General features: G+C 38.4%; 1 protein-coding gene across 2 annotated transcripts in view; it reads left to right on the top strand.

Annotated features, from left to right (window-relative positions):
* cep135 (centrosomal protein 135) overlaps nucleotides 1-19,255 on the top strand; it is a 56,164-nt gene that overhangs the window by 4,777 nt on the left and 32,132 nt on the right. For both annotated transcript variants that reach the window (XM_008111696.3, XM_008111695.3), the window contains exons 3-12: nucleotides 3,772-3,962; nucleotides 5,249-5,416; nucleotides 6,901-7,042; nucleotides 7,487-7,571; nucleotides 7,915-8,043; nucleotides 8,352-8,567; nucleotides 12,555-12,620; nucleotides 13,107-13,257; nucleotides 17,237-17,430; nucleotides 18,845-18,988. In XM_008111696.3, coding sequence (XP_008109903.2) covers nucleotides 3,772-3,962; nucleotides 5,249-5,416; nucleotides 6,901-7,042; nucleotides 7,487-7,571; nucleotides 7,915-8,043; nucleotides 8,352-8,567; nucleotides 12,555-12,620; nucleotides 13,107-13,257; nucleotides 17,237-17,430; nucleotides 18,845-18,988 — 1,486 coding nt within the window. The remainder of the gene's footprint in view (nucleotides 1-3,771; nucleotides 3,963-5,248; nucleotides 5,417-6,900; nucleotides 7,043-7,486; nucleotides 7,572-7,914; nucleotides 8,044-8,351; nucleotides 8,568-12,554; nucleotides 12,621-13,106; nucleotides 13,258-17,236; nucleotides 17,431-18,844; nucleotides 18,989-19,255) is intronic.

Genomic DNA, 19,255 nt, shown 5'->3' with positions numbered 1-19,255 from the left:
TTGTCTCACTTTTAAAAAATATTTATTTATTAAAATAGTCATACATTTGTAAATGTTTGTTGTGTACAGTCCAATATTTTCCAGTGATTAGTGTTTCATTATCATTTCTCACATAATATCTTTCTTTAAGGGGTCACAGTCTTCTATTTGAATAGTACATATAAGTATATTATCGGCTCTAAGTCAATATTGGCTTCCTAGTCTACAATCTTATAGGATCCACTATTACATTTTAGTTTAATTATACTTTTTAATTAAGATAATAATAATAATAATAATTTTATTTTTATACCCTGTCCCATCTCCCCGAGGGGACTCGGGGCGGCTTACATGGGGTCAAGCCCAGACAAAACAGACAATATAAAAACACAACAATAAAACAAATCAACAATAAAGCAAGTCATAAAACAAATGAGGTCACATAAAACATGCTTGATAAAATCCTGGGTTGGTTCCTAAAAAGAAGTGGGCCATAAAATTACTAGTAGTGTCAGATACAGTCGGGGAGAGGATGATACAAAACCATTGTCCCATTAAAGTGCTGGGGAAGGCATAAACAAAAGAGATTAGAATAAAAATGGGCAACAGGTCAATTCTTTGCTATGGAAGTCTGTCGCCAAAGGCCTGTTGGAAGAGCCAAGTTTTCAGGCTCTTCCGAAAGGTAAGGAGGGTAGGGGCCAACCTGATCTCCCTGGGGAGAGAGTTCCAGAGCTGAGGGGCCACGATGGAGAAGGCCACCGCCAACCGTGACTGCGAGGGTGGTGGGAGCGAGAGGAGGGCCTCCCCCGACGAGCGAAGAGACCGTGCAGGTTCATAGGGGGAAATGCGGTCACGAAAGTAGATGGGTCCCAAACCGTTTAGGGCTTTGTAGGTGATCACCTGCACCTTGAATTGGGCTCGGAAAATAAACGGCAGCCAATGGAGCTCCTTGAACAGGGGGGTTGAACGCGCCTTGTAATGTTGAATCATTGGTTGCCATTCATTAACAAAGTTCTCTGATAAGTTCTCCTCTTAAGGGAATAGTTATTTTGTCCATTATTAGCAAATCTGTAATGTATTTTTCCCATTCTTCTAAGAGAGGTATCTCTGAGGTTTTCCAATATCTATCATATACTAGATATTGTGTCTGACTCTGGGGGTTGGTGCTCATCTCCATTTCTAAGCTGAAGAGCCGGCGTTGTCCGTAGACACCTCCAAGGTCATGTGGCTGGCATGACTGCATGGAGTGCCATTACCTTCCCACCGGAGCGGTACCTATTGATCTACTCACATTTGCATGTTTTCGAACTGCTAGGTTGGCAGAAGCTGGGGCTAACAGCGGGCGCTAACTCCGCTCCTCAGATTTGAACCTGCGACCTTTTGGTCCACAAGTTCAACAGCTCAGTGCTTTTAACATGCTGCGCCGCCAGGGGCACATACTATTTGAGCATATACTATTTGAGCTGCCACTGTGATATAAAACAAAAAATTTCCATATTTCCTATCTAGTTCTTCATCTGGCATGTTCAAAAGGTACATTTGTGGTGTCATTTTAAAGTTTGTATTTAACATATATTCAAGATATACATGAATCTGTTTCCAGTGGTTTTTTACTTTGCTGCATGGCCACCACATATGATAAAATGTGCCTTTTTCTTTCCCACATTTCCAACATTTGTCAGTGCAGTTGTACATCTTCGCTAGTCTCTCTGGAGGGAGATACTAACGAAGATGCATTTTGTAAACATTTTCCTTCAGGTTTTGGTATGCCATGTATTTCATTCTTCTTTTCCATGTCTTTTCCCATTGGGCCATTTTTATTTCTTGGCCTATGTTTTGAGCACATCTAACCATTGAATCTTTTATTACTTCCTCTTCCGTGTGCCAAGTCAGTAGATTTTTTAAATATATGATATAAGTCCTTTTGCTTTCTGGAACATTGCTACATCAAACCATGTTTTCATAGTCTGGAAACCCAAGGTACTAAGTTGTTCTTTAAATTTCTCACTTACTTACTTACTTAGGCGATCCCTCGTAGCTCGAGGACGATTGTCTTCCATCCTTGGTGTCTTGGGGGTGGGTTCTTAGGTGGCTGAAGAGACCTATTCTTGACCCACATATTCTCCCGCAGTGAGGACATCGGTTTCCAGGTGGAAGGCGGTCCTGGTCGGGGTTAGCTTGACGCTCCTTCCTCTTGGCACGTTTCTCCCTTAAGCCCTCCGTTCGTGCCTCTTCGAACTCCGCAGCACTGCTGGTTACAGCTGACCTCCAATTAGAGCGCTCAAGGGCCAGGGCTTCCCAGTTCTCAGTGTCTATGCCACAGTTTTTAAGGTTGGCTTTGAGCCCATCTTTAAATCTCTTTTCCTGCCCACCAAAGTTCCGTTTCCCATTCTTGAGTTCGAGTAGAGTAACTGCTTTGGGAGACGGTGATCGGGCATTCGGACAACGTGGCCAGTCCAGCGGAGTTGATGGTGTAGGAGCATCGCTTCAATGCTGGTGGTCTTTGCTTCTTCCAGCACGCTGACATTTGTCCGCCTGTCTTCCTAAGAGATTTGCAGGATTTTCCTGAGGCAATGCTGATGGAAACGCTCCAGGAGTTTGGTGTGACGTCTGTAGACAGTCCACGTTTCGCAGGCGTAGAGCAGGGTTGGGAGGACAATGGCTTTGTAAACAAGCACCTTGTTATCTCTACGGATGTCCCGGTCATCAAACACTCTCTGCTTCATACAGAAAAATGCTGCACTCGCAGAGCTCAGGCGGTGTTGTATTTCAGTGTCGATGTTGACTTTTGTGGAGAGGTGGCTGCCAAGGTAGCTGAAATGGTCAACGTTTTCTAATGTTACACCGTTAAGCTGTATTCCTGGCTTTGCAGAGGGATTAGCTGGTGCCTGTTGGAAGAGCACTTTGGTTTTCTCGATGTTCAGTAAGAGGCCAAGCTTCTCGTATGCTTCTGCGAAGGTGTTTAGAGTGGCTTGTAGTTCTTCTTCTGAATGCGCACAGACTACGTTGTCATCAGCATATTGGAGTTCTATAACAGATGTTGTGGTGACCTTGGTTTTGGCTTTCAGTCTGCTGAGGTTAAATAACTTGCCATTTGTCCGATAGATGATTTCCACTCCAGTGGGAAGCTTCCCATCAACAAGGTGAAGTATCATAGCGATGAAGATGGAAAATAAGGTAGGGGCAATAACACATCCCTGCTTGACACCTGATTCCACCTTAAATGGGTCACTTTGGGAGCCGTTGCTGTCCAAGACTGTTGCCATCATGGAGGAGCCGCAGGATGTTCACAAATTTGTCAGGGCACCCGATTTTTTGGAGGATGGTCCAGAGAGCGCTGCGATTCAATGTGTCGAATGCCTTTGCAAGGTCAATGAATGCCATGTACAGAGGTTGGTTTTGTTCCCTGCATTTTTCTTGGAGCTGTCGTGCAGTGAAGATCATGTCCACTGTTCCTCTGGAGGACCGGAAGCCATTAAATTTCTCACACAGCTATCTGTATAGAAGCCAATTACATTTGGGGCCCATGTGGTTCAATTCTTCTAGAGATTTCATTTCTGGGTTTTCTAAGTCAATCTAGATCAGCTGGATATTCTGTAACAATACACAGAGGACTTGAGAAAACAGCTCGATACCAACTATCAATTATGATGAGATAGTATGCCAACCCAGATTCTGTGGACATCTGCTCTGGGCTATGTAGCTGAAAAAGGCATATTTAGGAAATTGTTGCTTTTGCCATTAGGACGTTCATTGCTGAAATTTGTCAGTTTACTGTTAATTTGGTTTCAGTGATCTTGTTCATACAACTGAGAGTCTCCGGAGTACAAAGCTATCATCTGGAAAAATTGAAAAAGAATACAGCAACTTTGATGTTGTACTGGAGCCTTATCGAGAAGAAAATGCTAGGCTCACTCGTGAAAATAATGAATTACATTTAGAAGTGCTGAAACTGAAAGAGCAATTGGATCAACGAGTCAAAGGTAATATGAAAGTTTATAGTTTCTTAGTGGGCCACATGTTTTAACTAGCAATATCTGTAGTTGTCCCTACAAGTTAGAATATAGGCCTTTAGAGCCCATAGGGACATAGGAGTGCCTCCACCCTTGCTGCCTTCCAATATCAAAAGAATGGCAGGAGGCAACATTTCACTTTGCTGAGCTTTGGAGTCATTTACTGTTGGGAAGTGATTCTGTAGGTTCAGTGCTTTACACATGTGTGTCAAAAGCACAAAGTGTACTGTTAATATTCATTTTAGAGGAGGCTATCACTGGACAACTCCTTTACAGGAAGAATCTGAGTTAATGTTAGCAACCTAGGTAAAATTTGACTTTAGCCAACTGATCATTTGTAAGCCTACCTTAAAGCACAGATTTGTGATTAATATTAACTGTGTATCTAAATGTGTCTGTTGTAGTAATAAATGAGGAGGTTGATATAAGAGCATAGTAGCCATTATTGTTTGTTTATTGTACTTTGGACCGATTTTCCACTTTAAAAACACTGTTGTTCCTCAGAACTTTATTTTTGAGCACAACTACATATTTTATGTTCTTTGTTATTTTAAAATTTTTAAATACTTTAACTTCTTTGGCTAAGTCAGGGACGACATGTGTGTGTCTGTCCCCCTTATGTTGTTGATCTGTAATTCTTGTCAAACCTAATTAGCATTCCCAATTTTAAGGGATGCTGTGAATTTTAGTAAAACAACATTTGTAGATTGACACAATTCACATCCTCCTGGTTCTGAATTAAAAGCAAAGGAATAATGAAGAATAAGCTCAACTAAGTCTGAATGTGTATTTGGATGTGCCAGTATAACCAGTGTTTTTTCTTGACTGATAATAAGCGTTAATCTTTTAAAAATGATTGAAATACATTATCACAATTTTATCACTATCATGAGAGCAACTGTTTAGGATGTTTTGACTATTAGATTAGTTTATGATCTGTCATTCAAGAAAGCTATGGCCAGGGTTATGTTTATTTCCTTCACAGACAGAACTAGCTATTGGATAATGACAAGTATCTGTAGAGAACCTGATTTCTTTGACCACAGAGTTCTGTGATCCTAGCTGCTAGGCTTGCAATCTGAGAAAGTGTAGTGATTCAAAAAAAAAAAGAGCTGAAATAGTAGCTCACTCTTTTTTAAAAATCTGATATAAATATTAATTCTCTATATGTCAATATGATGCCAAAGTAAGGATAAAGACTATGGTCCTGTAAAGTGTACTCTGGGGTGTTATTGTTCTTTTCCCCCTCTTTGAAGATTTGAAAGCTACACTGAGGAGAGTGGAACATGAGAATGCAGATATGAAGTTTCTGAATAATCAGTATGTACATAAAATTCGATCACTGGAGAAAGAAAACAAAGCCAAGACTGACAAGATCCAACAGCTCCAAGAGAAAAATCTCCAAGCAGTAGTTCAGACACCAGGTCCAGTACCAAATTACTAGCACATTCTTCCATCCTGCTTGTTGTAATGCTACACATAATTAGTGGTGCGTAGATATGTTTGATTTTAAAGGGACGTGAGCACCTGTCATTATGATCCTATATGCCACTCTTCCTCACATACTGATATTAGTATACTGGTGCTAAATATAAGATGAAAATCGTGCTTCTTTTTCACAAGCTGTACATGGCCCAGCTACAATAGCCAATTTGAGTCAAGGCAAAACGGGTACAAGATGCTGTCCAACTCTTTAAGAGCCCTGAGAACTTATAATGATTCAGAGACAAAAATGTATCCAGGGAGCCCACTCACCCAAGCCCAGAAGCTGTGTACTATCCAGGTTCACTGGTTGTTGTTGATGACTGTTTTTTATACTGTCTCATGTTGTTTTTGTTTTATATTGTTTTATGATATTATTTATGAATTTTAATGTGTCACATTTTAACTATTTTGTGGGGATTTCCCCCATGTAAGCCACCCCGAGTCCCTTTGGGGGGATGGAGGCGGGATACAAAAATATTATTATTATTATTATTATTATTATTATTATTATTATTATTATTACTAGAGATCTCCTTGTGCAACATCTGAGAAAAAACTTGCACTAGTGTAATACTCACCTTGAGGAAGAGAAAGTTTCCATATATGACCACCTAAAATTGAGACAGGTGGAAGCCCAGGAAATTGCTAGGATTAGCACTGTTGTTTAAAAGAAATTAACAGATTGGGACACTTTTTGAGGATAATACATAATTCCTCAGAGCTTTTGGCCAATTTTTAATTTGCTGTCAGACTGACACCATTACCTACTTCCTTTATTTAATCACAGGAAGATGCTACTTTGGGCAAATTAAAATAAAGGTTTGAATTCAGGCTACTTTAGTATAGTATTTGTAACTACAGCAGAGTACAGTATCTGTAACTATTGCTAAGATTACAGCCTATGCTAGATGTACTTATGCTCTACTAGCTCAGCTTAGTTTGGATACATACCGTAGCATTGCATTGATCATAAACATTTCAGTCATTATAGCCTTTGGCATTTGCGTTTAAGTATTACACTAAGTAAGAAAATTTGAACAATTTTCTTATCCTAGTTTGAAAGTTTTATTTCCCATTTAATTGTGTAGTACTTACTTTGAAAGTAGCTATTCTACTCCAGAAACTTTGTTTTTGTGGCTGCCACAAACAATGCTGAATTGGTTGAGAATCTATGAGATATTCATTGAAATATAGCAAAATCTGCTGCAGGATGTCTCGTAAAAACAAAGTTTTTGCAGTTTAATAAACCTTTTCCGTGTTTTTTATGATAGAACCACTTAGGAAATGACTTTTATAACCCAGAAACAAAAAAAAATGTGTTACATTCAAAATTATTTGCCATTTAATTCAGTGAGATTTCCTTTGTAATGTATGTATATGTGTGAATATTCTGTCAAATTTTTAAACTCGTTTTCTTTTTTAGGAGGTAGGAAAAGAAATATTCCATTCAGGCGTCAACGTATGCAGATAGATCAACCAGCTCCTCCTTCTGGAATTGCTGCTTATCCTGTTCCACAGCCAGATGATCCATACATAGCAGATCTTCTTCAAGTGGCTGACAATAGGTAATAAATATGTCTCTTAAAATGTAGAAATACTAACGGTACTTTAAGAAATTGAAGCCATAACTGTTTCTGCACAACAGGGTAAAGAACTAGCATCCATAAATATCCCAAATAGAACTTAATAATGTTATCAACAGGGTAACTGAACTTGTGTAATTGTCATATTTCTTTAAATCACAAGTGGACAGTGTTCTTGGCCTATAAATCCCATTAGCCCCATCTATAAAGTTTTATAAGGGATTACAGTTCAAAAATATGGCAAGGAACACACTTGCCCATTTTTACTCTAAATATATGAAAATAATGGACTGCTTTATGACTTTATCTTGAGTGGGGAAGAAAAGAAGATGAGTAACCATAAAACAATGTGAAAATTGTCTTGGAGAATACATTTTCTTGAGGAAAGAATTCTTGAATTAAACTATGTCCCAATAAATATTTCAGAATTCATGAGCTACAGCTGGAAGTCGCTGATCTGCATGAAAAACTAGAGATTACTGAACGAGGAATGAAAAATTACAACAAGCAGGTAAATTAAGTTTCAGGGTTTTGTTTTTTTAAATCTAAAATGCAGTATATCCTATAGTTTTTCTTGAATCATTGAAGGTGTATATCAAAGAAAACCCAGGATTTTGCTTGTATGTTGGAAGAAGGCAATACTCATTTGCTCTACCATACTCCACTATCCTGCGAGTATCAAAAAAGAAGGTTGCAAGATTTGGTGTAATTAATAGCTGCATGTGCTCCATAGAGATGCTTTGAGGCGGAACTGAGAGCAGGGCCTCCCCAGATTATCTTAATTAAAAATAGACCAGTGCAGGTTCTCCCTACACTAAAAAAGTTTCAAAAGGATAGTTATTTTGTCTTCACAGGTTGAACTCCGCGATCGTGAGATTGAGCGTTTAGTACTTGCCCTCGATGGTGGGCGCTCTCCTGATGTAATATCTCTGGAAGCCAAAAGCAGAAGCAATGAAAAAATTATTGCTCACCTAAACTTACAGGTAAGACTCTTGGATCTCTTGTCAGTTTGTCCAGTCAGAAACTTCTGAAATACTCCTCAGCCCTAAGTAAAGTTTTTGTGAAGTGCCAAAATTCCAAGCCATATGAATACAAGGTGGTTTTTTATTTAAGTTGGGAGAACATGCAAAGTTCTGGTTTTCTTTGTCTGTTTTTCTGTACAAGTGTTAAGATCGTTTTAAGATCGTTGAAAAAAGCAAATAATTGGTCTCACACATCTTTGTTCAGCTGTGATAGTGCTCTTACTGGTTTATTAAGTTGTATTATTTAGTATGGCATAAATCCATTTCAGGTTGAATTTCTGCATCAAACAAATAAGGAGCTCGAAACACGCATACAAGAGCTTTTGGACAGTAGGCAAAATGTGACAAGTGAGGTTGTGGATTTAAGTAATAAAAATGAAGAACTGTGCCAAGAACTGAGTGAAATAGATCATTTGGCCCAAGAATTGGAAAGGCACAAAGAAATGGTGCTCCAGACAGCAGATAAGGAAATTGGAGAAGCTAAGGTAAGGAAATTCTGCAACTTGGTAGAACATCAACACTATGTTCTAATAATAATAATAAAAAAACTTTATTTATACCCCGCCACCATCTCCCCGTGGGAACTCGGGGCGGCTATCCCCTGTGAAAAGTCTCCGGATCCCAATTTATCTCAAAAGAACAATATTTCCTCTTATATTTTAAATATTTCAAAATGCTGTGCAGAAAAAGTGCTTTAGTTATGCTGAAGAATTGATGACAGTATTCTGTGTCAATGCCCATGCATGACGGGCTGGATTTTTTGGTTGCTTCAGCTTCACAGTTTTCTGGTTGCAGTGGCTTTGTGCTCCTTCCTGGTCCTCCTCCTATTTCATTAGGAGTTCCATGTGGTGTGAGATCTTTGAGAGAATATTGAAATAGTACATTATTTACAATGGTGTATATGTGTTGTTCAGCACTAAGGACTAGAACACTGCTTGGGTTCTGTATTTCAATTATTTCTGCTTTGATAATGTGGTCCCTAATCTGTTGAATAAATGGGTGGATGTCTATTGACTATAATGCTTCTGGACACTAAAATGAAAACATTTCATTTTCTCTGATGAGATCTGACCCACGTGAGTTTGAAGCTGAAATGGTGATAATCCCTTTATATAATTGCACAAGCTCATGAGCTGCTTTTCGTAGAAATAAGAGTACTTCGTGTTTTCAAATATTTAAAGCACTTTACATATATTGCTTTGTTGTAATCCCTTGTTTGGTATGTCAGATTATCCTGTATTAGAGTTCGAGGTAGAGATGAGGGCCTGAAACCTCTTGGTTGTCCCAATTACAATATGCCAATTGAATCAATAGGCTTTACATAAGAATTGACACAGTATTTGACTGTTCATTGAATAGGTATATCAGGGGTCCCCAAACTTTTTAAACAGGGGGCCAGTTCACGATCCTTCGGACCGTTGGAGGGCCGGACTATAGTTGGCCACCGAGCAATAATAACAACAACAACAACAACAACAACAACAATAAAAAAGAGGGTTGGAAGAGACCCTTTGGGCTATTGAGTCCAATACCCTTCTGCCTTTGTGCACCGAAAGCACAAGCAAAGCACCCCTGACAGATGGCCACCCAGCCTCAATGTTAATAATAATAATAATAATAATAATAATAATAATAATAATAATAATAATAAAATTACGATCTGCCAACTGCAAAAGGCCACCCTACTGGGATCTGCGCGCATCATCCGAAAATACATCACAGTCCTAGACACTTTGGAAGTGTTCGACTTGTGATTTTGTGATACGAAATCCAGCATATCTTGTTTGCTGTGACATAATAAAATAATAATAATAATAATAATAATAATAATAATAATAATAATAATAATAATAATAAAGAGGGTTGGAAGAGACCCCTTGGGACATTTAGTCCAATCCCCTTCTGCCTTTGTGCACCAAAAGCACAAGCAAAGCACCCCTGACAGATGGCCACCCAGCCTCAATGTTAAGAAGGAGGAGGAGGAGGAGGAGGAGGGTTGGAAGAGGAGACCTCATGGGTCATTTAGCCCAACCCCCTTTTGCCCTTGTGCCGTGGGGGCCGGATAAATGGCTTGGATGGGCCGCATCCGGCCCCCGGGCCTTAATTTGGGGACCCTTGAGGTATATTATAATTGGGGCTACCAGTTGAATTCAGGCCTATCAGTGTTTTATGGGAGGTGTGTGAATTCAGTAATGGACTACATTTTAGAAAGAGGCTTTCTAATTCACAGTTCAATCTTTTATGCTTTCACTATGAAAGGTTACTTATAATACACTAGCTGTGCCCGGCCACGCGTTGCTGTGGCGAAGTCTGGTGGTATGGGAAATAAAGTATTGAGGAATTGGTGGTAGTTAAGGTCAAGGGTAAAGGTTTTCCCCAGACATTAAGTCCAGTCGTGTCTGACTCTGGAGGTTGGTGCTCATCTCCATTTCTAAGCTGAAGAGCCGGCGTTGTCCGTAGACTCCTCCAAGGTCATGTGGGATGACTGCATGGAGCGGCGTTACCTTCCCGCCGGAGCAGTACCTATTGATCCACTCACATTTGCATGTTTTCGAACTTCTGGGTTGGCAGAAGCTGGGGCTAACAGTGGGGGCTCTCTCCGCTCCCCCAATTCAAGCCTGCGGCCTTTCAGTCCAGAAGTTCAGCAGCTCAGCGCTTTAACACGCTGCGCCATCAGGGGATATTATTTCCTAAAGGTTGTGAATATACAATATTTCTGATTGTTTGTTGGAGGCAAGTATGAATGCTGCAATTAGGAAAAATGATTAGGATGTAATGGCCTTGCAGCTTTAAAGCCTGGCTGTTTCCTCCCTGAGTGAATTTTTTGTTGGGATGTGTTAGCTGGCCCTGATTGTTTCCTGTCTGGAATTCCCTTGTTTTCAGAGTGGTGTTGTTTGCGATATTTTATGTGCTTCTACTGTCTGTGGCCCTGAGAAAACAGAGGATTTGCCAGACTTTGATGATGGGAATACTTTGTTGGGAGGTGTTAGCTGGGCCTGATTGTTTCCTGTGTGGAATTCCCCTGTTTATTTACTGTCCTGGTTTTAGAGATTATATTGTTCTGCATTATTCTATCCCAGTAATTATTTCATATTAAAGAAGAATCTCACTTATCCAACATTCGCTTATACAATGTTCTGGATTATCCAACGCAGTCTGCCTTTTCATAATCAATGTTTTTGTAATCAGTGTTTTAAATTCATTGTGATATTTTAGTGGTAAATTTGTAAATACAGTACAGTAGAGTCTCACTTATCCAACATAAACGGGCCAGCAGAATGTTGGATAAGCGAATATGTTGGATAATGAGGAATTAAGGATAACCCTATTAAACATCAAATTAAGTTATGATTTTACAAATTAAGCACCAAAACATCATGTTAGACAACAAATTTGGCAGAAAAAGTAGTTCAGTACACAGTAATGCTATATAGTAATTACTGTATTTATGAATTTAGCACCAAAATATCACGATATATTGAAAGCATTGACTACAAAAATGTGTTGGATAATCCAGAACATTGGATAAGCGAGTGTTGGATAAGTGAGACTCTACTGTAAATACTGCATAGCATTACTGCGCATGGAACTACTTTTTCTGTCAAATTTGTTGTATAATATGATGTTTTGGTGCTTAATATGTGTAACGATTACCTAATTTGATGTTTAATTGGCTTTTCCTGAATCCCTTCTTATTATCCAACATATTCACTTATCCTGCCGGCCTGTTTACGTTGGATAAGTGAGACTCTACTGTATATTTCTAATCTTATATTATCTGCTCAGAACTGGATTATATGAGGCCCCTTCTTCACAGCTGTATAAAATGCACACTGAAGTGGATTATATGGCAGTGTGGAGTCAAGATAATCCAGTGCAAAGCAGATGATATAAGATTATAAATGGGTTATATAGCTGTGTGGAAGGGCCTTGAGTCTACACTGCCATATAATCCAGTGCAAATTAGATAATCTGTGGAAGAAGTCTAAGTGAGGCCTAAATCGGCCTGTCCCCTAACTGAAACCTGGCTGTCCCTTGGTTGCTAGGCAACCAAGTGGGCAGAGATTAGCCCTCTAAACTGGCAGCAATTGGATAAAAAAAATTATTGCTCTCCCTCTAATTAGGACTTTATTTTTCTTTTCTTTTTGTTGTATCAACCTTGAGGCGTGGATGATGGGTTGTGTTGTCAAATTTTGAGGTTGGGGGGCCTGTACTTTTGTTGTTTTGTGAATCGCCGTGATGCCATCACTCTTTTATATATATAGATGTGAATTTACATAACTTTTTGCATAACACCTGTTTATGTGAATGAAAATTGTAGGTAATAGGCAATAATTTTAGGGCTTACGTTCATTGTCCTTTCATCTTCCACATGTTTACAGATGAAGGCATTTGAAAATGTAACAGAAGAAACAATGGTGTATTTATAGAAATCTGCAGCTTTAAAAATGTTTATTACTCATTACTTTTAGGAAGAGATTAAGAAAAAACACAGTGAAATCCAGGATTGTGAAGAAACTATAGCAAGACTTAAGTCAGTAAGTTTTTTTTACTGCTGCAATTAAATTTAGTTTTCCTAATTCAATGCATTTTCATCTTTAATTCTGCTATAAATATTATGTGCATAATAAAGACAATTGTTAATCATTTAAGAAAGCAAAAACATGGTAGCATTTTGAAGCCAGTTAGTTTTTCATTTACATCTCAACTGAAATTAAATGCAGAGATATGACAAGTACATGATTTTATTTTTTTTCAGAACTGAGATTTCTTTCAGAGTTGTGCTGCTAGGGCTAGATTTTTGTTGCAACGTGGATTTAAAGTCGTCAATCCCTAATATTTTTGATTAGATTAAAAATAAATAGTATGTTCACAAATTTTTTCCCCTGTTTTATCCTGTCTGAAAAATGGCCAGAATTTAGCAACACTGTCCACATAAGCGTCAATTAGTTAAAATAGAATCAAATATTAGGGTTTATATACTTCGAATAATTTTAGATTTTGTGATATTAATTTATTTCCAGGAATTAACTTCATCTCGCAGAGAAAAAGAGAGACTCACAGAAGACCTAATTGGAAAAACAGATGAAAAACAAAATCTTGAGATTTTGTTAAACCAGGCTCAAACAGAGAACCAAAGGCTGACCAAGAAAATTGAGAATCTTGAAATTATAGGTAAGTGTTTAAGGGAGTTCATCTTAAAACCTTGGTAAAAAAAATGCAAGAAGAAAAGTGATAGAATGTTATTGAATTATTGAATTGTTTATTATTAGATAAATTGATCTTTTAATCCATTCCTGAACTTCCTTTATCTGTAGTGCACATAAGGATGCTTCAAAGAGAAACCCAAGCAATACGCGTATATAATGTATGTCCATCATAAGACTTCAAAGAGAAATACCTGTCAATATATCTGAACATAGCATTCTTAGAAGTGCAATATATCTGACAGACATTCAGTTTTAAGTGCAGTGCTACTTGCCTATTTGTGTACCTTTTGTTTATACAGGTTACAAACAAGATTATTTTCAGATTTGTTCTGAAAGCGTGAACATTCCTTGTTCATTATTTTATCTTAGTACACATAGAAGGCCTCTTCTGGTTCTCACAGTTACCTATTCTCATTTATTTGGGTTAAAATGGGGAAGCTGGACCTGTATTTGCAGTTGCATCCTATATAACAAAAGATAGGATGAGAATAACCTTTTAAAAAAAATTTGCTTCATCTATGCAAGTATTGTGCTCTGAGGGGCAGAAATTGAATAATTAATTGGGAATAATAATCCAAAAGATCTTTTGGGCATCAGATTGAAAAAAAGTAAAGCATAGCTTGATTAACACATGCATTAATTTTGTCTTATTCCATGAGCAGCCCCAGTCTAACATGGAGGCCAGTGAGGCCCCGCTTGGAGCGCACAGTCCCCTGGGGCGCCATTGAGGCCCTCCCCCCGCGGGGACCACCGGCTCAGTTGAAACCTTCCGGCAGGCATGGCTCTCTCTCTTCCCTTCTCTCTCTCCCCTCCCTGCTTCTCTCTCTCTTTCTCTGAGAGGTTGCAGAGAGAGAGAAAAAAAAAATCAGGGAGGGAGGGAAGAGAAGAGAGAAGAGACATGCCTGCCTGCGCTTGGCCTTCTCCTCGCCCTGCCTTGGAGCCGCTGGTTTGGTTTTGCTTCTTTCCAAATTTCAGCCAGGCTTAAAGAGGAACACCAGAGCCAGGCAAGCCTTCTTTAAACGGAATCCTTAGAGCCAGAGGATATCCCTTTAAGAGATATCTCCAGGAGGAGAGCTCCCGGAAAGGATTATGGCACCAGCTCAATTGCAACAGATCCAGTGCCATGTAATCATGTGAGTTGTAGTTTTACAAAGTTCCTAGCCTTCCCTGCAGAAGAGAGCCAGTACCATGCCAAACTACAACTCCCAATTTTCTGTCAGATTGTTTTGGATTTCAACTCCCACAATTCCTAACACCAGACATGGGCAAAGTTTGCCCTTGCCTGGTATAGAAGCATTCTATTCTTCTTCTCCAGACATGCCAACAGTTTGTGTAAAGTGAGAAAATCCTGGGCATTTTTTCCTTTAATGCTAAAAGTTCATAGGTTGTTCAGCATCAGCCTACTGGCTGGGTTGCTATGAGTTTTCCAGGCTTTGTGGCCATGGTCCAGAAGCATTCTCTCCTGACGTTTCACCCACATCTGTGGCAGACATCCTCAGAGGTTTAGACGTCTGTGGGAAACTAGGCAAGTGGGGTTTATATATCTGTGGAAGGTCCAGGGTGGGAGAAAGAACTCTTGTCTGTGTGAGGCAAGTGTGAATGTTGCAATTGGTCACCTTGATTAGCATTGAATAGCCATGCAGCTTCAAAGCCTGGCTGCTTCCTGCCTGGGTGAATCCTTTGTTGGCAGGTGTTAGCTGGCCCTGATTGTTTCCTGTCTGGAATTCCCATTTTCTGGGTGGTGTTCTTTATTTACTGTCCTGATTTTAGCTTTTTTAAAATACTGATAGCCAGATTTTGTTCATTTTCATGGTTTCCTCTTTTCTGTTGAAGTTGTCCATGTGCTTCTTGTGGATTTCAATGGCTTCTCTGTGTAGTCTGACATGGTGGCTTTTACAGTAGTCCAGCATTTCTGTGTTCTCAAATGCTGGCTGTTAGGAATTGTGGGAGTTGAAGTCCAAAACATCTGGAGGGCCAAAGTTTGCCCATGCCTGATTTAGATCCATCTCAAAAAAGGGTATATTTGCCAAGCCCTTTGGGTATGACCTTGGAAATATCTGGCTACAGTGCAAAATGTTCTCAAGTGTTGGGTTTTTGAAGCTGCACGAGATGGCTTTAAGGCAATTTCTGCCCCCTCAGCCAAAACATATACAGCCAACTTCAGTAAGCTGGAAATAATGTCTTAATCATGTATCCAGCTCAATAGCAGATTGTGATGGGAAAGTTCTGGAAAGTGCAGTATAGAGCAGGCATGGGCAAACTTTAGTCCTCCAGATATTTTATAATAATAATAATAATAAAAATTGTTATTATTCTATTTTATTTCTAACCTACCCTCTCTCCCCAAAAGGACTCAGGGCAGCTTCCAAATTCAAAGGCAACTATTCAATGCCATATACAATAATAAAAACACAACACAATAAAATAGCAAATAAATCATAGCTAAAAGTGCATATATAATTGATTCTATAGGGAGAATAAATGATTGGATTTCAACTACTACAGCTTAGCTTTCTCTGCCAATAATGCTACCATACCAAACTACAGCTCCCAAGATTCTGTAGCAGTGAGCCATCTTGGATATTGCAAGGGATGATTTATTATTATTATTTTATTATGACACAGCAAACAAGATAGATATGCTGGATTATTATTATTATTATTATTATTATTATTATTATTATTATTATTATTAGGCCTTGCTCCCGGGAAGGTTCCTCCACTGTGGCTCCCTACTTATCTATCTACCTTTCCACATATTCTCCACATTGTGTGTATGTATATTATATATATACACACACATATACAGGCACTATATATATATATATATCATAACACACACACACACACACACATATTCTATTCACCTCTACCTTCTACCTTTTATTTTTCAGTGATTTGTTTCAGGATGGGAGGGGGGCACCAAAATGTTGCTTGCTTACACTTGAAAATTGCCTAGGGCCAGCTCTGTCCATGAGGCTTTTAGCTGAAGTCAAACTTGTTCAGTTTTAAAGACTATTCTAGTTCCATTATATAACTCTGTTGAGGAATGAAAAAGAAGTAATTAGAGGTGCCCTTCTCTTTATAACCTTTATCACTGCTCAATAGCAAATTTTTGTTGTAATTCATTAAAGAACAGAACAATTTTTCCATTTTGGGGAGAAAGGCAGCATATAAATAAATCAAATAAATAAAAGTTGAATTGTAATTGTTGTCAGAGTGTGACAGAAGCTTTGGAGCAAAGAAGAATGGACACTTTGAGACTTCAGTAAAAGCAAACATATAGCTTTACTGAGTAGAGCAAATATACAGCACTCACTAGCATTGACATTCAACCTAACAGACAGAAACAAGACAAAAAGAACACTAAAGTAAGAGGAACGAAGGAAATCTTATCTCTGAATCCTCCCTACGAAATCTTATCTCTGAATCCTCCCTATGTGTTCCAGGCACACTCAGGGTCACATCTTCACAGTTCATTAGAGGCTTGACTCATTAACCCTTTCAGTGTCAATACACTCTCTGCTGATGCGATCAAGTTACATTCACAAGCATTGCACAAAATTACCTTTAAACATTCACATTACATTAATCTTACATTAACAGTTTTATATTTTTTTGAGTATCATGGATATGCAAGTCAATATGTATATTTTTAATATAATCTGGTATCCTTTTGGTTAGCAAATATATATTTGTTAAATTAAAATGTTGACAGTCCTGATAAATAGACGTGTCTTGAGCTCATATGTGAAAACCAATTTTCACATTTGTCACATATTTGAAGATATTGTCATCCTTGTGGAATTGTGAATGAAAATCAAAAGTTTGTAAATGGTCGTGACCATTTATATTATCAACAGTAATTTGTCTGTGCTTTAAATGTAGGGAGCTCTTGATACTGGATGTTGTTGTTCATAGTTGTTGGTCACATTTTCTTACAGATCGGGAGCTTGTCACAGAAATAGAGAGGATGAGGTTAGAAGGTGGCATAGCGCTTGGAGACAAGTCACCTTCGCGCCTAGATGCATTTATAAAGACCATAGAAGAAGACAGGGACTACTATAAGCAAGAACTAGAGTGTCTCCGAAAAATATTTAAAAGAAAATCTAGCCCATTACGCAAATCTCCAGAAAAGGTATTTCTATTTTGTTCAGTATGGTACTTATTTAAGGCTCTTGAAAAGTCCAACAACCTTTCAGCATTAACTCATTTCACAAGATAAATGGCCATGCTACCGTTATTGCCCTACTGAGGGCTGATTCTTGTCCACTTGAGAGCATCTGTATGCTCGTTCTTTTCATTTTTCAGCTTATTAAAGAGGCCAGAGAGGGACTGGTCACGTGGGTGAAGGAAAGAAGGAAATAATTTTTTATTTGTGTCAAAAGCATTGCATAAATAAACCAGTATAAAACTGAGAAATAGAGGCAACACAAATGGCTAAATATAAGTAATTTTAGACCAAAAACAGGCTTTAGGTTGATTACACTATGTAACATGATTTTTGTCCCTGGGTTGTAAATGTCATTTCCTAATTGTTTCTATCATAAAAACATAGAAAAAGTTTATTAAACTGCAGAAACTTTGTTTTTGCGGGACATCCTGCAGCACATTTTGCAGTGAATTGTCTCATTGAGTCTCAACTAATTCAACATAGTTTGTGGTAGCCACAAAAACTAAGTTTTGGTTGTATAACAACTGCTTTCAAAGTAAGTACTGCACAATTAAACAGGAAATAACACTTTCAAACAAGAAACATTTCCCCCCAAATTTTTGTTACATAGTGTTATGAGATAAGAGATAGTTTTGGGCATCTTAATGGAGGACTTGTGCTGGGAACTGGATAATGGAGGGGTTTACTTTCCCCCCTTTTTTCTGTAGCATGGCTTTTCCAGTAACACTGCACTCTCTTTTTTTGAAATCTTGTTGAAATGCAACTTTGAGGCACTGTTTTACAGAAATTATGTTCCTGGAGAGGTTTAGTGTTGGGACACTGCTGTTGCTTTCTTTGTACATATGGCTCTGGAGTCCCTGTGGCTTCTCCTTTTTCTCCTGCTATTCAGTGCTGTCCATAATTTTGAGGAGCAACACGACAAATAGTCTGATGACACTGAACCTTGTCTTCTTTCCATCTAAATCCAAAGAATCCTTTTGAGTTCAGTTCCTAACAAGTTTGCAGTGAGTGAGAATGAACAAACTGAAGCTTAACTCAAAAAAAAAAGAAGAAGAAGAAGACGACAACTAGATATTCAGACTATGCTGGATGGGATTATTCTCCCTCTGAATTCACAGATTCACAGCTGGTGTATACTGCTGGATTCAACTTGAATCTAAAAGCTAATAAATAAAAATAAATAAATAAGGTGCTTCAATGGTCAGGAGAGCACTTCCACAATTAAAGCTGGCACACCAATTGCACTGATATTTATAATAGTGCATTGTATCTGTATTGCTGTAACAGTTCTATTGTACCTTATAAGTAAAAATATAGATCTGACATTAAATATAATTTCCCCTCTTTTCTTTTGTTTCTTGATGTCTTTATTTTACAGAGCGACAATCTTAGATTAATTACCAGAGAGCGGGATGAACTGCAAGCAATGTTAGATAGATTTGAAAAACACATGATTGCAATTCAATCTAACATCAAATTGCTAACTGCAGAAAGAGACAAACTTAGTATTCTTTATGAACAGGTAAGTAAATATGTGATTGCTAGCAGTCAACGGGTGGGATAATTGGAACGTAATCAGACTGGGTCATAAGAATTATGTTCATTTTCACATTCATATTGAAGAATACAGCAGTAGTAGGGTTAAACCTGAAAGCAACCGCTTGAAGAATACAGTATCATAGTGATTTAAGGACTTAGTACAGATAACAAAAAAATTGGATGCTCACGTCTCTTGATTTAGGAGTTGGTGTGCTGTTCAAACCAACCATCCCCATGTACACTTCTAAAA

This window comes from Anolis carolinensis, chromosome 5 (assembly GCF_035594765.1).
Source record: "Anolis carolinensis isolate JA03-04 chromosome 5, rAnoCar3.1.pri, whole genome shotgun sequence".
Classification (NCBI taxonomy): Eukaryota; Metazoa; Chordata; class Lepidosauria; order Squamata; family Dactyloidae; genus Anolis; species Anolis carolinensis.
The sequence above is the reverse complement of the archived record's forward strand: the minus strand, read 5'-3'. Positions and strand labels throughout refer to the sequence as shown.